The sequence below is a fragment of the Molossus molossus genome, unplaced genomic scaffold (assembly GCF_014108415.1).
Source record: "Molossus molossus isolate mMolMol1 unplaced genomic scaffold, mMolMol1.p scaffold_m16_p_24, whole genome shotgun sequence".
Taxonomy (NCBI): domain Eukaryota; kingdom Metazoa; phylum Chordata; class Mammalia; order Chiroptera; family Molossidae; genus Molossus; species Molossus molossus.
Window position 1 is genome coordinate 2,808,592 of NW_023425360.1, and position 26,148 is coordinate 2,834,739.

The window sequence follows — 26,148 nt, forward strand, 5'->3', positions numbered from 1 at the left end:
GCGTATGATGTCTGAAATTTTGTTGCCTACAGTTTCTTCTAGGATTTTTATGGATTCACAAATCACATTTAAGAATTTTATCCATTTTGAATTTATTCTTGTGTATGGTGTAAGTTGATGGTCTAGTTTCATTTTTTTTGCATGTAGCTGTCCAATTTTCCCAACACCATTTATTAAAGAGGCTGTCTTTACTCCACTGTATGCTCTTGCCACCTCTGTCAAATATTAATTGAGCGTATTGCCTTGGGTCAATTTCTGGGTTCTCTGTTCTGTTCCACTGGTCTATATGCCTGTTCTTGTGCCAATACCAGGCTATTTTGATTACAATGGTTTTGCAGTATAACTTGATATCTGGTATTGTGATCCCTCCTTTGTTCTTATTTTTCAAAACTTAACATTTTTTTATACCATCTAATCTGATTTCCTTCCTTTATGGAATCTGGCTTTGATGTCGTGCTGAGTTTAACTCACTGGAGTTTATTTGGGGTTATGTGTGAGACTGGGCTATAACTTAATTTTCTTTCCAAATAGTTAACCAGTTGTCACAATTCGAGTCACTGCAGAGTCTGCCTTTTTCTGTGTTGATTTAAATTGATATATTAATCATATACTAAATTCTTAAATATACTTATCTACTTCTAAACTTTACTGATATAGCTGTAACATGAAGGTTTGTTATAGGTTAGTGCATTTTAATATCCAGCAGAACAAGTCTAGACTCTCTTTCTCCCAGTTCTCTACCCCACAGATTCCCCCTTCCCTTCGTGTTTTCCTAGCTCCCTTTTTTTTTCTTTTTGGGGTTGGGAAAGGCATGGGGGAGCTTGAGAGGAGAGAGAGGGAGGGAGGAAGATGGAGGGAAGAGAGAGAGAGAGAGAGACTGTCCTAGCTCCCTTATAATGGACGCCTCCCTCTGGCTATCAGCAGGTGCGCTGAGAACAAAGCAGGGCATGTTGACAGATAAGGACAGAGGGGTAAACAGTGGACAGATCATGGAGGGCCATGTAAGCCCACATTTCAGAGTTTGAACTTTATCTCGAAGGCAGTGGGGAGAGTAGTTGCAGAACAGAAACACAAATGGGTTTATGTGTTACTGCAGTGTGGAGAATGAACAAGAAGGATTCAAGACTAGATGTAGGGAGACTAATGGTTTCAAAATCCAGGTAAGAGAAGGCAGTGGTCTAAAGAGCAAGGTGAGTAGGCACAGTCCACAGATACTTAGGAAGCAAAATGAACAGGAGTTAGGGAGGGATGAAGGAGACACACACAGAGGGGCTTCAGTCCAGGACCTCAGGTAGGTGATGCTCAGTTCACTAAACTAAGGTTTTCAGGAAGAAAGGGTAGGAGGCTCCAGTTAGGTTCAAGGATGGAGGTGGGACAACAACTGCAATTTTGAAAATGCAGGACTACTTTTCCTGTTCACTGCTTGTGAGATCTTGGCTGTCAGTTAACCTCCCTGGGGCTCAGTTTCTGGATTTTGATTGGACAAAATCAGCCCTGCCATAACCCCCGCTCCACAATCTACTCCACTCGGAGAAAGGGCGGTAGCCTAAGTCCCTGTGGGGGTTCAGCAGGGAGCAGCTGGCTTCTGTTGGCTTCTGTCCATTCTATAGTTTTATTAATTTTTCTGCTTTTCTTGAAAGCTCAACAAGGGGCTAGGTTTCCACTAATTTCACTTAAAAAAAAACTTTATCAAGAGCACATGACAAACTGATTACTGAAGAGAAGAAAACATGTCACCTACCAGAGATATAACCAATGTTAAACAGTTGGCTGTGTGTATTAAAAGTATTTTTCTCTTAAAAAGAAAAACCCAAAAAACTAGATAATTCAGTATATATACTTTTTAATTTACTATTATTTTGGAGCCCCATCTTTAAATCTGAGTCTCTATCACTATCATGACAGCCAGGTGGTACGTGGTGAGGAGCCACCCTTTCACCCCACCCCATCTTAGCTTGAGGTCAGTTATCCCCAAAAGGTAGCCATCCCCAACCAAGCACTCACTCGCAACTGCACTGTGTGGTGTGGGGGCCTTTCCGGAGGCAGAATTACCTGAGTTTCAGCTGTGACCGCACCTCTCCAAACTCCAGCTGGAGCAGCTCATTGTAACAGGCCATGAGGTTAGGGTTTTCCACATACCTCTACAAACAGAAAGGGGATTTTGTGGATAAACAAATGTGCACCTTTAAGTTATTTATCTATGAAAAAAATAAGTCTTGTCAACAGACTTCTCAATTTGGTAACTGAAATCTGAAAAATATTTTATCTTCTATGATGAATAGAAAATAAAAGCTAAAAATTTATGGGTACCAAATTCACTTTTTAAAAAATAAGGTTTAAGAATGCTTTTCTTTCAGTACCTTGAGGTAAGAGGATTTGGTTGTGTGCATGTCTCTAGCAGAGGTTAGACAGTGTAGAAAGAAATTTACCAAATAAAGTCCTATATTAACTTTCAGAGAATATTCATTTATTTAAAAGCAGTATGATATCCTCTTTAAAGTTATACATACAATAAGCAAAAATATGCTTGCATCTCTCTTTGCACCTGGATTTCACAAAGGTAACCCTCATTTAGGCAACATTTTCCTTCACTGACCTCTCACCATGGTTCAACTAAGCCGACAAAAGATTACCTTCCAGAGCAGAGGGAGCAAGACGCTGTACATTCCCACGTGCTTGCTCTTTAACCTTGATATCCAATCTACCCTTTGGAGTAAAATAGCTCAGATATATACATTCATACCCAGTGAAAAATCTGGTTACATGAACAGGAGGCCCTTTGTTGACTTGTATAAATACATCTGTCTCCATATCCCACGATCTCACCTACAAAGCAGGTGAGGCCAGCCAAGACCCCAGTGTATCTCCAGTTCCCTACCCCTTGACTGCGGACAGGGGCACAAGCACGGTGCCCGGGTATCTCTCCTCTCTGCAGTCAGCAGGGGGCAGCTATGCAGACAGGCAGCATTCTCGGGTGTTCTGGGAGTCAGGGATGACAGGAATGAACAGCAGCCCAGTGCTCCCTTCCCCTCCCAGGAAGTAGGCTGGTAGATCTGTCACCTCACTCGACTTCTGCGGGTGAAGGGCTGTGCTCTGGTCTGCAGGCATGAGGACCTGTGTTCACAGGTCAGCAGTCCTTGACTTCCCTCCCTGTCTTTTAATGGGAAAATTCAGCCCGTTCACATACATCTAATTTTACTCTTATCTTATTTTGTGTTTATGGCTGATTTCATGCCATTGTTCCCTCTTCCTTTGTCTGTCAGTTTAATCAAGTGGCTGTAAATTCCATATATCCTCTTGTTAGTTTGGAAAGTTTATTAAAGTTTTCTGTTCTATTAATAGTCACCTTCCTTTGCACTGATCTCAAAAGCAGATATCGATTTCATTACCAGTATTTGAAAACAAGACACCAAGTACAAAGCAGCTCCTCCAGAGCAAATACTCTGGTCTGCACCTTTCCCACAAAGATGAAATTTCAAAATACACTCTCGGCCCACCCTCATTCCGTGTCTGCTAGACAAAGGCCGTGCGAATGCTTTCATCTCAGCCTCCTCCCACTGACCCTGCAGACGCCTAGGGTTGGCTAGGATAGTCCAGAAGTTAAATACTGAGCTATTATTACAATTTCCCTTTTGGTATGTCCTCCTGCTATGAGAGTATTATATACGCCAGTCTATATCTTTTCATTTAGGTCTAATTTTATACATAGATCTATTTTACTTATATGTAATGTTATCTAATTACATATAACACATATGCACACCTGTGTATGTACACGTGCAGAGAAAAGAAAAAGAGCACATGCACATGGCAGGTCCATCCCTCACCACATTTCCTTGCCACTTCATCCTCCCTCATCTTAAAGTTCCTGTTCTAGTTCATCTGCTGTACGGCTGGAGTCCTTGCTCATTATTTTCCTCAGCTGGGCTCTGAGGGAAACAGATCTCTGAATTTTATGTGTACCACCAAAGGAAACTTGTGCACTGAAAGGTGACCAATAACCTGGCTGGGGTCTAAGTCTCGGGCTGCAGTCCTCTCCTGCTGTAGTCTCTAGACATCGTCATTACTACTGTTTACACAAGGGATACGTGTGTATATTTACCCCACATTCACCACTTTCTTGTCTGTCATTCCTTCTTGCATTTCAGGCCTTCCACCTGTGTTCACCTTCCTTCTGCCTGAGGTACATCCTTTAGAATTCCTGGTGAGGATTTGCTAGTTACAAACTCTCTCATTTTTCCTATTTCTGAAAGATAGTTATGCTAGGTATAACATTCTAGGTTGGCAGTTATTTTATCACATTGTAATTATTATTTTTATCATCCTCACCCAAGGACATTTTTCCATTTTTTGTTCGGGTAGAGTGGGAGGGAGAGAGAGGAAGAGAGAGAGAGAAAGAAACATCGACGTGAAAGGGACACATCGAGTGGCTGCCACCCGCACGACCAACCAGGGCCGGGGACAAACCGCAACCGAGGTACATGCCCTTAGCGGGAACCGAACCCGGGTCTCTCTGGACGGCAGGCCAACACTCTAACCGCTGAGCCAAACCGGCCAGGGCTATTTTATCACATTGAAAATATTATTTCACCATTTTCTATTTTCCACTTATTGCTGCTAAGAAACTAGCTGTTAATCATTCTTTGTAATCTATTTCTCTGGTTGATTTTAAGATCTTCTATTATATTTGTTTTTTTCACTATGATGTATCCCCTCTTTTTATTGATTCTACTTTGGGCTTGTTGAAATTTTTGAGTCTGTGGACTAGTCTTTTGTCAGTTCTGGAAAATGCTCTGTAAACATTACATTTGCCCATTCTCTATCCTGTCCTTTTAGAACTCGAATTAATCATGTACATGCTAAGCCTATAATCTCCAGCTCCACATTTCTTAGCCTCTCTCTAACTTAAAGTTTCTTATTGTATCTCTGTGCTACATATAGGATAATTTTTTCTGACCCACCAAGTTTTAAGATTTTCATTTATTATGTGTTCATTTCTCAAAATTTCATATATTCTGCTTAAAATTTGCTATGTCACTTTTTTTTTTACCCTCACCTGAGGACATTTTTCCATTTTTTGTTCAGGTAGAGTGGGAGGGAGAGGGAGGAAGAGAGACAGAGAAACATCGACATGAAAGGGACACAGGGAGTGGCTGCCTCCTGCATGACTCAACCAGGGCCAGGGACAAACTGCAACCAAGGTACGTGCCCTTAGCGGGAACCAAACCCAGGTCTCTCTGGACCGCAGGCCGACGCTCTAACCGCTGAGCCAAACCGGCCAGGGCTTGCTATGTCACTTTTTAGAGCTTCTTATTCCTTGCAGATATCTCCAAGATTAGCCTGCCTTTTGTTTTTGTTTTTATCCTCACCCGTGGACATTTTTGCATTTATCTTCAGAGAGAGCATGAGGGAGAGAGGGAGGAAGAGAGAGTGAGAAACATCGATGTGAGAGACACATCGAGTGGTTGCCACCCACACGACCTTTACATATAATAAGCATAATTGCTTTAAAGTCACATCTGATAATCCTAGTATCCGAGAGGCATGGGGTGTGTTTCTGCTGTCTCCCCACTAGTTCTCACTTGCAATGCCTTGTCTCCTCCTGCCCTCCAACAATTATTTGTGGAGATTTTCTGCGGCCAAAGATGAAGGGTCTTCCTCTGGAAAGGATACTTATTGGCTCCTGCAGGTACCTGGGGGTGCTACCACCCAGAACTCTGTAAACTAAATTCACGGTTTGAGATTTCTTAACCTCCTCTGCCTCACTGATATAAATCTCAGCTACAAGTCTCCTCAAGGGTCAGCCTTGCATAGGTTCTCTTCCCCATGATTCCCAAGGCAACCAGCTGACCAACGCCTCCAGCCTTTTGGCTCAGGAGAAACCAATAGCCTGGAGCTGGGGGTGGAGAGAAGGGTTGTTTATTTCCAGAATCCTTGAAGTGACTTTAAGGTTGCATGTATACAAACAAGCACCCTGTGGAATATAACAACACACCCTATGGTATAACTTTTAATAAATAATCTGCCATTAAAGTTATTTTAACAGGCCATAGTTTGCGGAGATTAAGAAAGTGAGGTACTATAGATTATTAGATTACCAGGTTATAAAGTTAAAGCAAACTGTAACAGCACAAGGACAACAAATTTTTTTTTTTCAAATTAGTTAAAAACCTTTGCTGGCTCTGAACTGAGCTCAAATACTTTCTCATGCTGAATTATACTTGTATAATAAAGAAACGAGTACATACCCTCGTAAAGCCAGCAGCAATGAGGGGCATTACTGACGAGTCTTCTTTATCCCTCCTTCAAAAGAATATAGCAAATGGTTACAGACAATTTCTATCAATTACATCTCACCTCTTTATTCACTAATTTATGTAACACTATAACTATCCTAATGAGTATGTTTAGAAGAATTAGAGTAATATCAAAAGTATAAAATTAAAAATAGGCCTTGGCCGGTTTGGCTCAGTGGTTAGAGCGTCAGCCTGCAGACCAAAGTCCTGGGTTCGATTATGGTCAAGGGCATGTACCTCAGTTGCGGATTGTCCCTGGCCCTGGTCGGGGTTGTGCGGGAGGCAACCAGTCAATGCCTCTCTTTTACATCGACGTTTCTCTCTCCATCCCCCCAACTCTCTCCCTCCCTCCTACTCTATTTAAAGATAAAAAAAAAAAACTGAAAAAAATAGTTTTCTGTTTTAGCTTCATATGTAGCTTGTTGGCAGTATATATTAATTCTTGGAATTTAGAGGTTCCACTAACAGCCAGAATACAGGAGCAACCACAGTATGTATTTGATATGTAAACATTTTAATGTAAACTAAATGCTGTCCTATTTTATTCTACTGCCTGCTTTATTAAAAATAAATAAATCCCAGAGGGAGGTGAAACGGGTAAACGGGGTCAATAGTATGGTGACAGAAAGAAATTAAGAGTTTTGCGATGAGCAAGATGTAGTATATGCAGATGTCAAATTATAATGTTGCACTGCACACCTGAAACTTATACAATGTTACTTTAATAAAAATAAATAAATACTTTAAAAACCCCTTCTCCCCTCCCCCCAACAAGGCTCAGGAAAATAATTTAAAGGACACAGAAACATTTATCCTATCTATAAAAATATATAAGCTGAACAACATTTACTGAATACTGCCCTTCTCCTCACATATTTTTATCATTTCCGTACTTCCAATTTAAGGATAAAATATAAGGCTTCCTCCATTTATGTATACTTCAATATATATATTTGGAGTTCGAGGTCCTAGGAAGATAGCTCTGGAAAACATTCATACTTTCAGGAATGGAATTCTCCAGTGCTGTGCCTATTTCCAAAATGAAAGGCAGTCCAAAATCACACACCCAAGCATGAGAGTAGAAGTTCCCACCACAAAGTAGTTGGCAAAGCAAAAGAAAACAAGAAAAAAGAAAAGGCTAAACACTAGAAAGGGTAATGCAGTGACAGCCTGTAAGCTGTTGTTGAGACCTCTGTTAAGATCAAGCATTACATTAACACAGGAATTTCAAAGTAAAAAAAAACTTACCTGCGTACTACACCAATAATAACTGTGTTTTCTGAGAATTTTGATGATCTAATAGACCTATTAAAAAAACAAATTTTAAAATAAATTTAAAACAATTCGTAAAAAATTGAAAACACTTAGATAATTTTAGTAGAACAATGAAAGTTGGGGGGGAGAGGCAGAAAAGGGAACAAAAGCTCCCTTCACACTTTGGATTCACCTTCTTGGCTATTCTGTCCCTTTCTGTCTCCCAACTTCTGACTTATCATCTTAGCTTTGGGTTTTATGGCTGTGGTCAGTTTTGTCTCTTTTGTTGCCTCCATGGTTTTTTGACAGGAAGCTGGGAGGAGGCACTAATAACAGGCACCGCACAAGATGGCTTGTAACACCCGCCAATTGTTCACCTGCCTTACCAGCCTCACCCTGAGCCTGTCCCAAACGTGCCTGATCCAGCAGCCACCTGACATGGAGCAGAGGAGTTCTAGAGACCTTGCTTGTCCCTACAAATAAATGCTGCTCTCTCCACCTTTCTTCCTTTCAAAACTCCTGCTCATCCATCCGGACTCAGCCCAAATATCCTCTGTGAGGCAGCCGTCCCTGACATGAGCACCTGCAGCACTTTGTAGATACATTTTCTGTGGGAACATATGAGCAAGTACTGACATCACTTGCTTGTCCTGCCAACTATAGCCTTCACTCCTCAGAGGCAAGAAACGCATCTTCAGCTATGTGGCTCTGATACCAAATATAGTGCCCACAACTGAGAAGACATGCAAGGTAAGGTTCCTCCACTGGTAGATTTGGAAATACAGCAGACAGAATATTTGGCCTTCAACAAGCACCTGACAAGGAGTATAAGTTCTAAATGTACCCGACAAAGAGATACAGTGAATACTAGTCACTTAGACAAGTCAGCAACTGATTAAAAAAAAAAACCTTTCACAGGCCATGTTGATTAGGTACCCCCAAAGGAAGATGATGGGAAGAACAGGGCTCTGCCAGGGCTAAGATCTTGGGAGCTGTGTAAATCAGCAGAGTGAGCGAGCGGGCAGATTCAGGAGAGACAGCCTGGAAATAAACCAGGTAAGAGCCAGAATCAAGATGAAAGTAACAGGAAACCACATAGTAACCAACCTACTTCACATCCCTTATTTTTAAATTATATAAAAATTTTTATTTATTTATCAAGAAAAATTTGCTGAATGAATTAACACAATTTTTTTAGACTATTCCCAAAATGTGTAACAATTGTACATTTCCCCCCCTTAAAGTACAGCATAATTTTGTGTTCTATATATTTTACCACAATAAAAAAAGTGGAGCATAGCCCTGGCTGGTTTTGCTCAGTGGTTAGAGCATCGGCCCAAGGACCAATGAGTCTTGAGTTTGATTCCAGTCAAGGGCACATACCTCAGTTGCAGTTTGTCCCAAGCCCTGGTAGGGGTCAAGTGGGAAGCAACCAGTCGATGTGTCCCTTTTTCATTGATGTTTCTCTTTTTCTTTTTCTCTTTCCCTCCCTCCCTCTCTCTTCCTCCCTCCCCTTCTATCTGAAGATAAACAGAAAAATATCCTTGAGTGAAGAATAAAATTAAATAAATAAAGTGGAGCATAACTACAACCTAATCTTTCTTTTATAACAATTATGACCTGGTAGAGTCATCTTTACAGGCATGATTTTCCATCGCCCAATACATACCTGTGACACCTCACCCACTTCCCCACCTTTCCTATTGGGCTCTTTGGCCTCCCTTAGGTGCTTCTGCTGCCTTGAGCATCCCACCGTGACTACCAAGCACCAAGGACCTCATAGTTTCTTCCCTTCCTCTGAGTGACAGCCTACTAATGTTGAGATTTTGCTGGAGACCAAGTGTTCCAAATTTACCACTGAGAAACATCCCAGAGAAGGCAGAGTCACCCAAAGGCAAAAGCTGGTCTGGGGAAGAGCCGAATGCAAGACTGGGGCCTCCCTCTGCTTGGGCCAGAGCTCTCCCCATCTCTGGGGCCACGGTCATTCATGGATGTGACAGGCCATACAGCACACCAAACAAGGCTGGGCTCCAGTGACAACGGCTCACTGCAATCAATCGGACAGAGACAGGACACGGGCAGCACAGCGGGCGCCAGGTCTCGGCCGGGGGGAAGCGAGCGCTGCCAGAGGTGCATCACGCTGCTGGAGGCCGCCTACGAAAGGCAGGTTCTCACCGCCAAGGAAACAAGTGCCTGAAAATCACAGCTCTGCAGACAGCCTTCTAACATGTCTTTTTCTTGATATCTCAGTTTTCAACCTTTTGTTATATTTAGTTTAAATCTGTTCTATCTCCTAAAAGGCAAGATTTTAAATGTCTTTAAAGTTAATGTTATATTATATTAAAATTATTATTTGTTTTCCTCCAAATAAAGTTTTCTATTAAGTAAAAATGGATGTTTCACTTTGCCTTGCTTCCATTAGCAGCAAATAACTTTCTTTAAAAAGTACTTTGATTTGTCTGCTACCCAGAATTCTCTCATAACACTGATATTCTGCAAGTACTATAAATAAGGCACATTCACCTAACATTAGAAGACAATTTTCAAACATCTGGAAATAACTCGTTGCAGTAATATGCAGGTGACAGTTGTGGTTAATTACATATTGGATTTTATCTTAACACTTAATGGTTCACATTTATACTTCTTTACCGTTTATAACAAAGCAAAGCGAAACAAAGCAAGAGATAAAGATCAGACCTAGAAACGACACTGTTCTAATCTAATGTCTTACTTATTTTACATGCACAGAAGGCAACTTAAAGGACACTGAATTTAACAACATATTTCTGGGCTGCATTGTTGTCGCAAATGCTGGGGGACCACTTAGGCCTGAGTCTCAGGCTTACCTGCACAGCGCCTCTGCATCCAGATTTCGGGGATTTCTGTGGTCTATGATGATGATGTCGTGGTGTGTGGCCAGGAAACAGGCAAGGACAGCCTGAGACTCCTTGGTAACTGTACATTTAAACCCTGCTTTTTCACATGCCTTACAGAACCCGTTACACTGGTTATCTTCTTTGGTAAACACTAAAAGTACCTGAATCAAAAAAGCATAAACACTTAAAAAAAAAAAAAAAAAGATGTTGGAATCTCGTTTCTTAACAAGACACAAAAAACTCCCAGGTGTTTTAAAGCAAGTACACAGATGTGAACATAATCCGTTGATATAAATCTTTATTTATTTTTATATATATATATTTTTTTCTTTATTGATTTTAGAGAGAGAGGAAAGAAGAGGAAGAGAGAGACAGGAACGATGAGAGAGAACATCAACTGGCCGCCTCCTGCATGCCTCCCACTGGGGATTTGGCCCACAATCTAGGCATGTGCCCCAACCAGAAATCGAACCAGCGACCTCTTGGTACATGGGTCAACGCTCAACCAGTGAGCCACACCGGCCAGGCTGTTGATATAAATCTTTCTCCTACATGTAACTCAGGGATGTTATCACTCAGCTCCTGGAAATCAGTGTTATTCTACCTGCTTTTAGTCTAGGATCACATACTTACTTCTTTTGCTAATAAATCACTGGCAGAACTTAACAAAGGCTTGATCAAGCCCTATATCTTTAAACTACATAAATTAAACCACACAAATATTTGTTCCAGTTAACAGTAAGTTAACTAAGCAAGTCCTTAGATGGGAAATGCTAATATTTCAAACTCCTAAAGTACTTAGTATTTTATGTAATGTATTTAAATGTTTTGACTCAAGATTTTATGTAATTCCTCCAAGTTGAAAACAATTACTTTGATTGTAAGAGAGGAAATTTAAAGTAGACCAAATGATATAGTTTAAAACCTGTCAGTTACTGACAACAGGAATAGCACAGGTACAAGAGCAGTGCCTCTAGCTCTGCCCAGAATGCAGCTGGCTGTCCCCAGGCCGGGCCCGGGTCAGGGGAGGTCTGGATCGACAGTTTCTCCCCTATCCAGCCAGCCCCCCAGCCAGATCTGGTTCAGCAGTGCACTGCTCCGTCAACTTCAGACGCAGACTGACTCCCGGGGCCACAGTGGTAACAGAGACAGGGCAGCCTGTGCAAAAGAGGCTACAGAGCTGAGAGGAGTCCTGTGCCACAGCATTTAGTTCCTTGAAGTTTACCCATGTGAACAAATACTACAAATACAAAGAACTAAAAGAGCACATCTCTACCAGTTTTCTCCCACATTAAAAAAAAAAAAAGAACAGTGAGTATGTTTTTGTGAAGGAAATATCAAATAACTTGGTGTTAAATTTCAATTGGTTATTTTTGTCTAATATTTTGGATTAAATAATTTATATATAATTTTTCTCTGATACAGTTATTCAGAAACATGGAAGGACATGTTTTTACTTTTTTTTGGTCAATCCTCACCTGAGGATATTTTTCCATTGATTTTTAGATATAGTGGAAGGGAACGAGGGAGAGAGAAACATCCATGTGAGAGAATACATTGATTGGTGGCCTCCCACATGACCCTGACAGGGACTGGTGATCAAACCTGCAACCCAGGTACGTGCCCTTGACCAGAAATTGAACCCCTGACCATCTGCTCCACAGGCAGACACTCTAACCGCTGAATCAAATCAGCCAGAATTACTTTTTTTTTTTATCCTCACCCGAGGATACTTTTGCATTCATCTTTAGAGAGAGCGAGAGGGAGAGAGGGAGGAAGAGAGAAAGAGGAACATTGATGTCAGAGAGACACATCGACTGGTTGCCACTCACACGACCCCAACCGGGGCTGGGGACAAACTGCAACCGAGGTACGTGCCCTTAGCGGGAACCAAACCCGGGTCTGTCTGGACTGCAGGCTGATGTTCTAACCGCTGAGCCAAACTGGCCAGGGCCAGAATTACTTTTTTGTATTAGAAAATTTCAAACCTACAGAAAAGTTGTGAATGACAATGAATACTAGTATACCCTTCTAGTTTCATGAGTTGTTAAAAATTTTGCCACCTTTACTCTCTTCTCCCTCCCCCACTCCCTCACTACATATACACGCGCACAAGTGCACTATTACACACATTCTTTCTTTTGTTAATCCTCACCCAAGGATATTTTTTCCATTGATTTTTAGAGAGGGAGGAAGGGGGAGGGGGTGTGGGGGTAAGTGGAGGAGGAAGGGGGAAGAGGGAGAGAGAAAAAAAATCAATGTGAGAGAGACACATTAATTGGGTGCCGCCAGCACGCACCCCAGGGCTGGAAATTGAACCCACAATCCAGGCAGGTGCCCTTGACCACGAATCAAACCCATGACCCTTTGGTGAGTGGGCTGATGCTCTAACCACTGACCACACCGGCCAGGGCTACATTGTTTTTTTTAATCGTTATTGTTGAAAGTATTACAGATGCCCCCCCTCTTTTCCCTCATTGACCCCGTCCTCCCTGCTCCCACACCCACCCCCTGCTTTCCCCACCACATTCTTTTCTTTATTGCTGAACTTTTTAAAGTAGGTTGCAGACATTTCTTCATCTCTAAATACCTAAATGTGTATTTCTAAGAAAAGTACACTCTCTTATATAACTATAGTACTGAGACTGTTATCTAAAATAAAATACTATTTTCTATGTATAACATTAGACCCTCTCCCCCTCCCCACCTCTTTAAAGAAAATAAACATGAGAAAACTATAGCATGGTTTATAATTACCTGGAGTTGATCTGGATGAAATCTCATGGGGCCAATTTGCACATTAGTTACTGTTACCTGTAAGAAAAAAATTTGCACATATATATATACACATACATACACACACACACATACATGTAAGCCTGCTTAACATTTTCCTTCTAATCAGAGCCACAGATGAAGGTAAAATCTCTACTCCAGAGAAAATCACCCAGGTTTGCTCTGGAGGAATCCCAGGGATCTCCTTATGGCCCCAGGAAAGGGAGAGAGCAGAGAGGGAAAAATGAAATAAGTGGGAACCCGGCTTTTCTCTTCCTAACGGTGTGTGACTTTAAGTGAGCTACTCAAACCCTGGCCGGTTTGGCTCAGCGGTTAGAGCGGCGGCCCGTGGACCAGAGAGACCCAGGTTTGGTTCCCACTAAGGGAATGTACCTTGGTTGCAATTTGTCCCCAGCCCCAGTTGGGGTTGTGTGGGTGGCAGCCAGTCGATGTGTCTCTCTCACATCAATGTTTCTCTCTCTATATTCCTCCCTCTCTCCCTCCCGCTCTATCTGAAGATAAACGTAAAAAAAAAAAAATGTCCTCGGGTGAAGATAAAAAAAAAGTGAGCTACTCAACCTCCCCCAGCCTCAATTTCTCATTTGTTTCAAAGATCAAATGAGATTACAATATAAAGAGCCCCCAGAGATTAGACCTTGACTGATAGTGGCTCCCTCCATGTCTACTTCTCTCCTTCCCATGACAAACAGTGAAATCTTGCATCAAAAATGGCACATAAATAATGACACCCAGCAGTCAGAACAGGGGACCTCTGAGCCAAAGAAACCTCTGAGAAATACTTGGCACTTCTCGTTTTACAAAGTAGCATAGTGCTTGCTCTTACGATAAATACTTATCTATTTGAGAACTTTATACTAAAAGACACAAAGAAAAATACAGTGTCATCGCTGAACCCTCATGAACAACCATCATGGTGCCAACGGAGGACTGAGCATATACCTGGCACTGTGCTAACGACTGAACACACGTCACCTCACTGAGTCCTCACAGCAATGAGGTGAGAGGTCACAGCCAGCAAACCAAGGTTCCAAGTACCTTGTTTAGGGCCAGGCAGCCAGCAAGTGGCAGCTGGGACTCCACTGACCAGTCTGTTTTATTCTATAACCTGGGCTGCAAACCCAGGGCCACTGGAAGGCTTGAGCAGACTGTGTGTGGCATCATGGAATCCAAAGGCGGGACAATGTGGGCCTGAAATCCAGACCCCAGAAATGAACCCTGATACTGGGTCCCTATGCAGAGGAAGAGACACATTTTTGCAATTTCCCAGAAATACTGCATGTGTTGAAGGTATCTGCACCTGCTGGGGCCCTGGCGATGGAATGACTCACACCTAGAAGATGGCAGTGGAAGAACTAAATCTGGGAGCCTTCCCACCAGACACTGCCCAGCTGCCGCCCAACCCCCGCCTCTCCCCTCAGGCAGTGACCCATCCCACAGAAAACAAATGGAATGAAACCTGCTTAGCAATGGGGAATGTCTGTGCACATCTGTAACTGCCAGAAGCTGATGTCTTCTAAGTATGGGACACTGGCTCAGTTTCTGATTCACTATGTAGGAGTTTCGTCTCTCAGGAGGCATAAGAATGAGGGGACTGCTATTTCAGGCCTCAGACTGAGGAGGAGGACTCCTCGACAGGGTGGAAAGGTGAGAAGAACAGACTCCCATCTTGCCCCCAGCCTCATACTGAGAGGCACAGCTGGACGCCAGAGCCAGAATTTCTGAGCGATAATCCAAGAGGGTCAGGACAGTCTTCAAAGAGATCATCTTAAAACATTTAAAAAAAGTTTTTTCCCTTTTTTAATTTTTAGAGAGAGAGGAAGGGAGAGGGAGAGAGAGACAGAAACATTGATAAGAGAGAACATCGACTGGCCGCCTCCTGCATGCCCCGCACTGGGGATCGGGCCCACAACCTGGGCATGTGCCCTGACCAGGCATGGAACCGGCAACTTGTTGGTGCATGGGTCGATGCTCAACCGCTGAGCCACACTGGCCGGGCTTAAAACATGTTCTTAAAAGTAAAACGTATACAGCCCTGGCCAGTTTGGCTCAGTGGTTAGAACGTCGGCCTGCAGTCCTGAGAGACCCGGGTTCGGTTCCCGCTAAGGGCACGGAGCTCGGTTGCAGTTTGTCCCCGGCCCTGGTCGGTTGTGCGGGTGGCAGCCACTCGATGTGTCCCTTTCACGTCGATGTTTCTCTCTCTCTCTCTGTTCCTCTCTCTCCCTCCCACTCTACCTGAACAAAAAATGGAAAAATGTCCTCGGATGAGGATAAAAAAAAAAGTAAAACGTATACAGTTTTTATCCTTCAACCACAGTGCAATCAAAGTAGAAATTAGAAACATACACTTAAACAATATCAACAACAAAAGCTCCTCCCTGGAAATTTTTGAAATATTAACTCACATAAATGCTGGATCAGCAAGGGAAATGCAAACTATAACTATAGATTACTTGGAAAATGATAAAAATGAAAATATCATGTAATAAAACTTACAGGATACTGCTAAATTTTTCTCAGAGGCAAAATTCATAATTTTAAATCTTTTTGTCATGATGTAAGAATTAAGTAAATAAACTTCCGAGCCCAGTTTAAGAAAGTAAACAGTACAAAATTAAGGAAATCAGGAAGAAAAAAAATAAAGTTAAAGGCAATAATTAATAAAAATTTTAAATGTTAATGACTAGTATGTTTTTTAAAAAATACATATATGTGTGCCAAAGCCTCTTCCCTCCTGGGAAACAACTCGGTGTATGGTCTACACCGAAAGTGGTGAAATAACAACTTGTACAAAGGACAGCATAACTTTACATCTCAATTTATGAAAATAACTCATCACTGCATCAATTTTAAGAAACCAAAGAAGCTATAGATTAATTGTTTAAGAATTACAAATTTTGCCTCAGTATAATTTTAGCAATATCAGTTAAAAATGTTACTGTTTTGGCAATTCTATTTTACACTGAACACTTTATTTACTCAACGAGATTGCATTTTAACCTTGCATCCTGTCTACAGGGTATATCCGGCTCTCAGGACCTCTGTGGAACAGTAGCCCAGTCAAGTCCTACAACTACTTACCATGGCCCCCCCAAAATCACCACCCCAGGAAATCTGATGACATTACTCAGTGAGCAGACATCAGCAGTGGGCCCTCAAAGAATAAACAACTTCCCAGCGGTTCTGGATAGGGGATCAGAACTACTGGAATTCTTGTATCTGTCCTTTCTTCGTGTATGAAAATCAATTATCAACTGACCTAATGCTTCAGGCCACAGCCCCTTTTTTATAATCCTCACCCAAGGACACTTTTCCATTTTTTGTTCAGATAGAGTGAGAGGGAGGGAGAGAGAGAGAGAAACATCGATGTGAAAGGGACACATCGAGTGGCTGCCTCCTGCATGACCCAACCAGGGCCGGGGACAAACTGCAACCAAGGTATGTGCCCTTAGCGGGAACCGAACCCGGGTCCCTCTGGACCGCAGGCCAATGCTCTAACCTCTGAGCCAAACTGGCCAGGGCAGGCCACAGCCCATTTAATAATATTTATTTTTTTACACTAATATTTAGAAGGGAAAAATCATTTCCCAATTAATTTTAATACTGTAACTTGGATTTACTCTTTCAGCTTCAAAAGCAACTGGTATTTTTAGGTAATATATAAACAAACAGTATGTTCGCAGGCTGATATTGGTAATTATACAAGTTGTTGAGTTTAGCCTTTTGGATTTTTTAATATTTATGTATTTATTAAGATTCATTGTTAGAAAAATATTGTAAAATTAGGAGTAATAGATAAGGATGATGTCTATTTGTATTTTAAATTTTTTTTTTTTAATCCTCACCCGAGGACATTTTTCCATTTTTTGTTCAGGTAGAGTGGGAGGGAGAGAGAGGAACAGAGAGAGGGAGAGAGAAACATCGACGTGAAAGGAACACATCGAGTGGCTGCCACCCGCACGACCGACCAGGGCCAGGGACAAACTGCAACTGAGGTACGTGCCCTTAGCGGGAATCGAACCCGGGTCTCTCTGGGCCGCAGGCCGACGCTCTAACCACTGAGCCAAACCGGCCAGGGCTGTATTTTAATATTTTTAAGTCATTTTTGTAAATATGACTGACAGAAACATGAACTAAATTATTAGAGGCTTTGATGAAACACTTTTCAGATTTTTTTTGTTGTTGCCTAACTGACCTAACATCACTTACATGTGACTCTCGAAGGCAAAGTTACTAGGTTATGACTCTTGATTATGGTAGGCATGGGAGAGGAAATACATATATAATTCCAACCTAAAATTTCTACTCCCATGACCCTCCCTATTCCTTTGCCTGCTTTGTTTTTTTCTTCGCAGCTCTTAGTCACCATTTACCACACTACTAATTTTATTATTTATCTCCTTTATTGTCTGTCTCTCCCACTGGAATGTAAGTTCTACGAAGACAGGGATTTATCTGCTTTATTCATTGCTACATTTCCAATACCCAGAACAGAGCCTGGCACCTGGCAGGCACTGAAAAATATTTCTGAATGAATGTCTACACAACAGCTATTCTTTCTGAATCTATCTAGAAATCATACTCATACCAGCTTTCACACAGACACGTTCTCAGAGTATTTTTACATTCAGAGTGTACTTCATAAAGGAAGGAATCTTACACAGCAGAATCATGTGGTCGCTCTCCCTTCTTCCTACATCTCCTGTATTAGAAACTAAAGCTATACCGGGATCAGTTCACATCAATTGCATGCAAACGCAGGAACTACAGTGAAGACTGAAATCAGATGCTGTCCTGGGCTGTACTGTCCCCAGGCTTCCCTTGTAGGGCCAGGGGCCATCTTGTCTCTCTCTCTCCGGCAAAGAGTGGTCGTTTGATCACAGGGACACAGCCTGGACAAGAATCAGGGGACACAATTCTTAGGTGAGAAGAGTCAAAATTAATCCAGGCATGTGTAAACCACCCACTACTATATTATAAGCCAAGCGCAGAGTAAGGTAACAAGAGTGCAAGAAACAAGTGCCTAACTCTGGCCATGAGTAGTACTAGGGGAAAACATAAATGACAACGTGGTTCAGTTTTAATAGAGAAAGAAGGTGCCTATTGTGTGCTAAATACTTTGCTTCCAATCATATTTAAAACCAGTTTAGTCCTTACCCTGTGAGTAAGGTGAGCTCATTAACTCCATTCTATTGATGAAGAAACCGCAGCTCAGAGTGTGGTCAAACACCTAGTAAGGGACAATGGTGGGGATGGGACACAATTCAACACAATTTAATTCCCATGGTCTTTTCGCGCTCCGTTGAGAAAGACCTAAAATCACCTGACCCCAACCTGCATCTAAATGAAATAAGCCCAAGAACCTGGAAAGCAGCATTCATCCATTTGACAAATCTTCACTGAGCAGCCACATTGTGTTTTTTATTTCATTCTATGTATTGTTTTTAGAGAGAGAGGAAGCGAGGAGAGAGAGATTGGGCCCATAATCTAGGCATGTACCCCTGACCAGGAATCAAACTGGTGACCTTTTTTTTGGTGCATGGGTCGATGCTCAACCACTGAGCCATACTGGCCAGCCACTACATTTTTGCTTTTTATCCTCACCCGAGGACATTTTTGCATTTATCTTCAGATAGAGCAGGAGGAAGAGAGAGAGAGAAACACTGATGTGAGAGAGACACATCAAGGAGCTGCCCGGAGCAGGAGACAAACTGCAACCGAAGTAAGTGCCTTTAGCGGGAACCGAACCTGGGACTGTCTAGTCTGCGGGCCAGTGCTCTAACCACTGAGCGACCGGCCTGGGCCACATCGTATTTTTTAATGCTTTTTAGGCATTGAGCATTCATCAGAAAACAAGACAGGCTCTTTCCTGAACAAGGAGACATGCGGAGAATCGGGACCAGGGCCAAGGAAGGCCTCTCTGAAGCAGCACTGCAGAAGGCAAGGCTGAGCGGCGGAGCCAGGCGCGAAGGACACAGGGAGGAGCACAGGCAGGGGAGCAGCTGGTGCGCGGGAAGGAAAGGACGGCAGGCAATGGAGTCGTGGCTAGGCAAGCTTTCTAAGCCAGGACAAAAAGCTTGAGTTTCATTCTATTTTCATGAAAAGCCACTAAAGAGTTTTATACAAGGAAGTGATCTGATCTGATTTTTATTTTATTTTATTTTTTTATTTATCCTCACCCGAGGATATTTTATTTTTCCATTGTATCTTCAGATAGAGTAGGAGGGAAGGAGAGAGAGAGGAACATCAATGTGAGAAAGATATATCGACTGGTTGCCTCCCGCATGACCCCAACCAGGGCCAGGGACAAACCACAACCGAGGTACATGCCCTTAACGGAACTGAACCCGTGACTCGTTGGTCTTTGGGCCGACGCTCTAACCACTGAACCAAACCAGCCAGGGCTAATTTTTATTTTTTTAAAAGATCCCTTTGGCTACTTGTGGAGAATGGACAGTGGGAGGATGAGAATAGAGGCAAAGATACCAGTAAAAGCTTCTAGAGAGGGTAGCAGCTTGGCCTGCCAGTTTCCATGGAGATGAGTGGATGGATCTGGGGTATGCTTTGGAGGCAGAGTGATTAGGACTTGCTGATGGACAGGACACAATCATATCCACTGATTCCTGGGCCAGAGTTCTGATATAGGATTTGCAGTTTTATATCAGTACTGTGTGGAAAGCTGGGTAGTAGTGTAAGGCATCCTAATAGAAGCTGGTGTGGGTCAGCTTGGTCCTTTCCAGATCCACCCACAAGATGGCACCAAGATCTACCCTGAGGCCAAGTTTCTAACCTCTTTCCCTGGTCCTTCTCCCAGAGCAAGCAAAATACTGCATATATCCATGCCCACTGTCCTAGTCTCTTTTTTCTTCCCTTACCTGTTCCTAATTTTCCTTTCAATCAATTTTAACAGCAAATATTTACAAGGAGCCTTTTATATGTTACTCTAAACTAAACAACAAAATCGAGTCACATGCTAGGGTGAAACCACCCAGGTCCTCTTTCCCAAAACCCAGCGTTAGGCAAAAAATGATGTCTGGATTAAATGAGATATTTAAAGAGAAGTATTAGGTTTACAATAAAGTTGAGAGGGAGGTACACAGATTTCCCTAACACCCCTGCCCCCACATGCATAGCCTCCCCCCATCATCATCATCACTCACCAAAATGGCACATATTTTACCAAAGATGAATCTACATTGACAGATTAAAATCACTTCAAGTCCGTATTTTACCTTAGGACTCACTCTTGGTATGTACATTCTACAGGTCTGGACAAATACATAATGAATGATATGCATCCATCATTAAAATGTAAATGTTAGAATCAGTTTGTCAATATCCATAAAGTAACTTCCTGGGGTTTTGATTAGGAGTGCATTGAATCTATAGATCTTGCCTTATTGCATTAACAAGATGTTAAAAAAGGAGTGGTGAGCCCTGGCCGATCTGGCTCAGCGATTAGAGCATCGGACTGGAGACCAAGGAGTTGCGGGTTTGATTACAGTCAAGGGCACGTATCTCAGTTGTGGTTTGTCCCCGGCCCTGGTCAGGGTCGTGTGGGAGGCAACCAATCAGTGTGAGACAGACACCTCAATGTTTCTTTCTTTCTCTCCACACCCTCCCCTGCACCAACACTCTGTCTGAAAATAAATGGGAAAATATCCTCGGCTGAGGATTTTATAAAAAAAAAGGAATGATGAAAGGGGACATCATTGCCCTGCACCTGATCTTAGCAGGTTTTGTGTTGTTTTTTTTTATCCTCACCAGAGGACATTTTTCCATTTTTTGTCCAGACAGAGGGGGAGGGAGAGAAATATCGACGTGAAAGGGACACATCGAGTGGCCGCCACCTACACGACCCAACCAGGGCCGGGGACAAACTGCAACTGAGGTACGTGCCCTTAGCGGTAACCAAACCCGGGTCTCTTGGGACTGCAGGCCGATGCTCTAACTGCTGAGCCAAACTGGCCAGGGCGCGGGTTAAGTTTTTAAGTATGATGTTAGCTGTAGGTTTTTTGTAGATATTTTTTTATCAACCTGAATAAGTTCCCTCTATCCCTAGTCTACTGAGACTTTCTGTCATGAATTTAAATTTTGTCAAATGTTTTTTCTGTATCTACTGATATGAATTTTCTTCATCAGTCTGTTGATATGATGGATTACATGAATTGATTTTCTAATGTTGAACCAGCCTGGCTTACCTGGGATAGATACAGCTAGTTTGTGGTATGTAATTCTTTTCATAATGTTTATCTGATTTGCTAATACTTTGCTGAGAATTTTTGCATCTATGTTCATGACAGATATTGATTATGTCTTCTTGCAGAATTGACCTTTTTACCATTATGTGGTGTCCATTTTTTATTCCTGCTAACTTTAGTTTGAAATCCACTCTGTCTGAAGTTAATATAGCTACTCTTACTTGCTTTAGATTAGTGTTAGCATCTTACATCTTTCTCCATCCACTTACTTTTAACATATGTATCTTTATATTTAAAGTGCTTTTTTTTTTTTTTGTAGATAGCATTTCCCCGATTATTTACTATGGAAATCTGTTCAAGCTCCTGGAGGTAAACATCACAATATTGTGGGGGCCCCTTATACCAGTTTCCCTGGAGATTTTAACTCTTAGTCCTCCATCCTGAGCCTCCAGCAATTCATCTGTTACAGTTCAGGTTTTCTTACTCTGGCCCAGGTTTCTTCCTGCAGTGGTTTCCGCTTGTGAGTCTCTGGTAAGCAGTGACTCCTTGTATATGCCTCTCTTGAATCTTGGGGCAACAGTTTGCCCTGGGTATTCCCCCTCTCTTATGGATTTAAGAAGAGTTGTTGACTTTTCAGTGTGCTCAGCTTTTTACTTTTTCTTAGAGTGTTGACTTCCAAGCTCCTTAAGTGCAGAACCAGAAAACGGAAGTCCAATATATTTGAACAAAATGATATGCAGGAAATCTCAAATTACAACCCAAATATACCTGTTAGAACATCACAGCAGTTATAACTGCATAAGCATTTTGGAAAGCACAAATGTCAAAAGGGTGTCATCTCCAAAGATGCTGGTGCAGAAAGGACATCCTAGCATCCTCCTCCGGGGGCCACCCTCTTCTTTCCTTTGGCAGATTACCGGGGGGCAGGATAACTGCCCTTGTTAGCTCATTCAAAGCAACTGCTTGTTAATAACCATGCTTTGGGAAATGTTTGAGGTTTTGAGTTGACTTAGAATAAACTGTCATTTTTACCATTTAAAATAGTAGGAAATAGCTAGCTCCTGGTTGAAATGTTCACTCAGAGCATGTGATATTCATTACTGATGTTAAGCCGAAAACACCTGTACTTGCATACTCTGTAACTCAGAACTGAGAATTCTGGGTCTATTCACAAAGATCTGTATAAGGGTACATGTGCAAAGATATCTGTCCAGGGTTATATGTAGTGGCAGGGAGTTTTCAGGTAACTTGGATATATCTAACTGAGGGGTAGAAATATGGTGGATTTAAAAATATATGCTAAGGGCCCGGCCAGTGTGGCTCAGGAGGTTGCCCATTCGATTCCCAGTCAGGGCACATGCCCAGGTTGTGAGCCAAATCCTCAGTGCGGGGCATGCAGGAGGCGGTCAATTGATGTTCTCTCTCATCAATGTTTCTAACTCTCTCTCCCTCTCCCTTCCTCTCTCTCTAAAATCAATAAAGAAAAAAAATTTTTTTAAACCACATATTCTAAGGGCCCTGGCCAGTTCGGCTCAGTGGTTACAGGTCGGCCTGTGGACCAATGAGTCACGGGTTTGAATCCGGTCAGGGGCACGTACCCCGGTTACAGTTGCGGTTGTGGTTCGTCCCAAGTCGGGGTCATGCGGGAGGTAGTCGGTCAATGTCTCTCTCTCTTACATCAATGTTTTCCTCTCTCTCTCTCTTTCTCTCCCTCCCTCCCTCCCACTCTATCTGAAGATAAATAGAAAAATATCTTCTGGTGAGGATTAAAAAACAAACAAAACCCAAAAGAAACCACATAAGCACATAACAACATATATTTTATAATACATGGGGTGTGTTTAATACACCTTAAACATTAGAATTGTTGCTGCTGGTAGGCCCAGAGGGAAAGAGAGTGGAGAATCAGATAAAAATAAACCAAACAACAAAGACAGAGAGGAACATGGGGAGTAGGAAAGCATTTCTTAAACACAAAAAGCACTAACTATAAAGAAAAACATTGATAAATTAGATTTTTTTAATCCCCACCCAAGGACATTTTTGTTTCTGTTTATCTTCAGATAGAGTGGGAGGGAGGGAGAGAGAGAGAACCATCTACGTGAAAGGGACACACTGACTGGCTGCCTCCCGCACGACCCCGACCAGGGCCAGGGACAAACCACAGCTGAGGTACGTGCCCTTGACCGGAATCAAACCCAAGACTCACTGGTCCACAGGCCAACGCTCCAACTGCTGAACCAAAATGGGCAGGGCAATAAATTAGATTTTTAAATTAAGAACTCTATTCATCAAAAGACCCTAGAGCAAGAAAATGAAAAGGTAAGCCACAGAATGGGAGAAGGTATCTGCGAAACATATAACCAATGAAGGATTCAGATCTATACTATATAAAGAATGACTGAAGATCAATAAGAAAAAACTGACAACCTGACTGGAGACAGCCCTGCACAAGCAGATGATGCCAATATGCTAAGAACTGAGAAGGATAAAAATCCTCTGGATTAAAACTCAACTAGGAAAAGAAAGTGAACTCATCAACAATTTTTAAGTTTTAACAATTTTTTAAGAAAGTTTGTAAGCAGGAAATTTGAACAGATATTTTAAATTTTACAAAACATGTAAACAAGTGTCACCAGCTAGTCTCTTCAATTGTAAGAGAGGTTAGAGAAAAAAATGGAAAAAGAAGCATCTGCCATTTTCCTTGTGTGTGTCTACAGGGGAAATGAGTTACTTATGCAACTACTACACAGTGGAAAGCTTTGTTTCCATAGAGATTATGACACAACTGATTTAGGCCTTAAATTAGAATATTCCGATTTGAATTGAGAAATGATCTTTTTGTCTAAATGAATAGTGTATTCAGTGTGAATAAAAGCTCCGCACATCTGCTGATATCATTTCCTCTTTACTTCAGTAATAATTAATAATGAGAATACATCCACACAAGTCCTAAAAAGCAATTCATACCCCCAAAATTTCACAAGTGCCTGAAAATATATAGGGAATGACATACTTCTCTACAGGATGTACAAAAATACTGAACACAAAATATTTTTTGCTCATTTCACATCTATTACACTTAAACATTCCCTTGTGCTAACTGTCTGAATAAGACAAAAGTCAATTCTTTCTTCCTTCTGTCATTACTACCTGAATTCGAAAGATAAACTGTATACTGGGAGTGGGGAGAAATGTATGAAACTATGAATCTGAAGCACAAAAACATCAGAATGTTACATTTCAAAAGGAGTACATAGATGATCTATAAACACAGCCCACGTCAAGGCCTTCAGGGGCTCCACCCTGCCTTAGATAAGGCCTGGGCTCTCGGAGATGCATTCAAGGCTCCAACTGCCCCCCACTCAGAACTCCTCGAAGGCCAAGTCTCTCACCACTGTGCTGCGGCCGTGCGGCTCAGCCAGCATGGCCCGCTCTTGCTTCCACTTCTCCGTTAATCCCTCCTCATCTTCCAAGACTCAAGTGTGAGGTAAGTTCTACCTGTGCCTCTGGCCCCAACCTCCACCTGGATGAGATGCCGTGCCCACATGTTCCCGATGGGTCCTGGGTTTCTGCGTCACAGTAGAATCATGTTGCTTCCCCACCTGACTGAGCTCCTGAGTTCTACTCACTTGCATAAAATTGGAACCCAAAAAAGTACAGTGCCTGGCTGTGAACCCATCACTAACTGACGTCCCCACACGGTTTCATGTTTTGAGAATATATCTTCCCACAGGGAATAGCTAAGAAAACAGGATACATAATCCAAATTGTTAGAGTAGACTGAAGGTTGGCTAGGTTTCCTGACTGGCTTATATTATAAATCATTCTGTTGTTCTTCTCATTTCACTGTGAAGTCTTTCCAGTGAGTGGCTATTTTATCTCATTCTCAAAGGTCTCCAAAGAAATGATGCAATCTTTAATTTTGTTACAGTTGAGTATATCCTCAACTAACCAAATATTCAAACAAAATTCTGTGTGATTAGATTCTTGTCTGTTGCTACTTTGGGCAGTTTGGCTTCCCATATCAAATGCTATTTTCAACCATGTTTTGTTGAGGTATCATAGAATGTGCCTCCTTTGAAAACTTATTTCCCATTTAAATTATAACAAATGAAAAACAGTACTGGTTTTGAACACACATACCTGAACCTGATACGAATCATGATGCACAAACAGGAAATAAACCTTCTAGTTCAATCTAAGGCACAATTTTCGTATAAAAATGTTAGGATGATTTTGTAATTTTGTTTTTATCTTTTTTGTGTGTGTGTTATTTTGTTCAGATAAAGTGGGAGAGAGAGAGAGAGAAACATCGACATGAAAGGGACACATTGAATGGTTGCCACTCTCACAACCCAACCAGGGCCGGGGACAAACTGCAACCGCGGTACATGCCCTTAGTGGGAACCGAACTCGGGTCTCTGGACCACAGGCCGACGCTCTAACCGCTGAGCCAAACTGGCCAGGGCTTGTAATTTTGTTTTTAAAAAAGTGTAAGCCCGGCCAGCATGGCTCAGTGGATTGAGCATTAAACCAGGACCTCTCAGTTCATGGGACGATTCCCTGTCAGGGCACATGCCTGGGTTGTGGGCTCGGTCCCCAGTAGGGGGTGTGCAGAAGGCAGTCTATAGATGTTTCTCTCTCACACATTGATGTTTCTATCTCTCTCTCTCCAAAAAAAAAAAAAATTTTTTTTTTATCCTTACTCAAGGATATTTTTCC

General features: G+C 42.1%; 1 protein-coding gene across 3 annotated transcripts in view; it reads right to left on the reverse strand.

The window, feature by feature from the left end:
* PDE8A (phosphodiesterase 8A) overlaps nucleotides 1-26,148 on the reverse strand; it is a 100,163-nt gene that overhangs the window by 39,364 nt on the left and 34,651 nt on the right. Inside the window, exons 2-6 of one of the 3 annotated variants that reach the window (XM_036277980.1) lie at nucleotides 13,187-13,243; nucleotides 10,400-10,590; nucleotides 7,545-7,601; nucleotides 6,249-6,303; nucleotides 2,053-2,141 (exon numbers count right to left, since the gene is read on the reverse strand). In XM_036277980.1, the coding sequence (XP_036133873.1) occupies nucleotides 2,053-2,141; nucleotides 6,249-6,303; nucleotides 7,545-7,601; nucleotides 10,400-10,590; nucleotides 13,187-13,213 (419 nt within the window). In that variant the 5' untranslated portion in view covers nucleotides 13,214-13,243. Of the gene's footprint in view, nucleotides 1-2,052; nucleotides 2,142-6,248; nucleotides 6,304-7,544; nucleotides 7,602-10,399; nucleotides 10,591-13,186; nucleotides 13,247-26,148 lie in introns of those variants that run through there. The other 2 variants (XM_036277981.1, XM_036277982.1) reach the window with 2 other exon arrangements.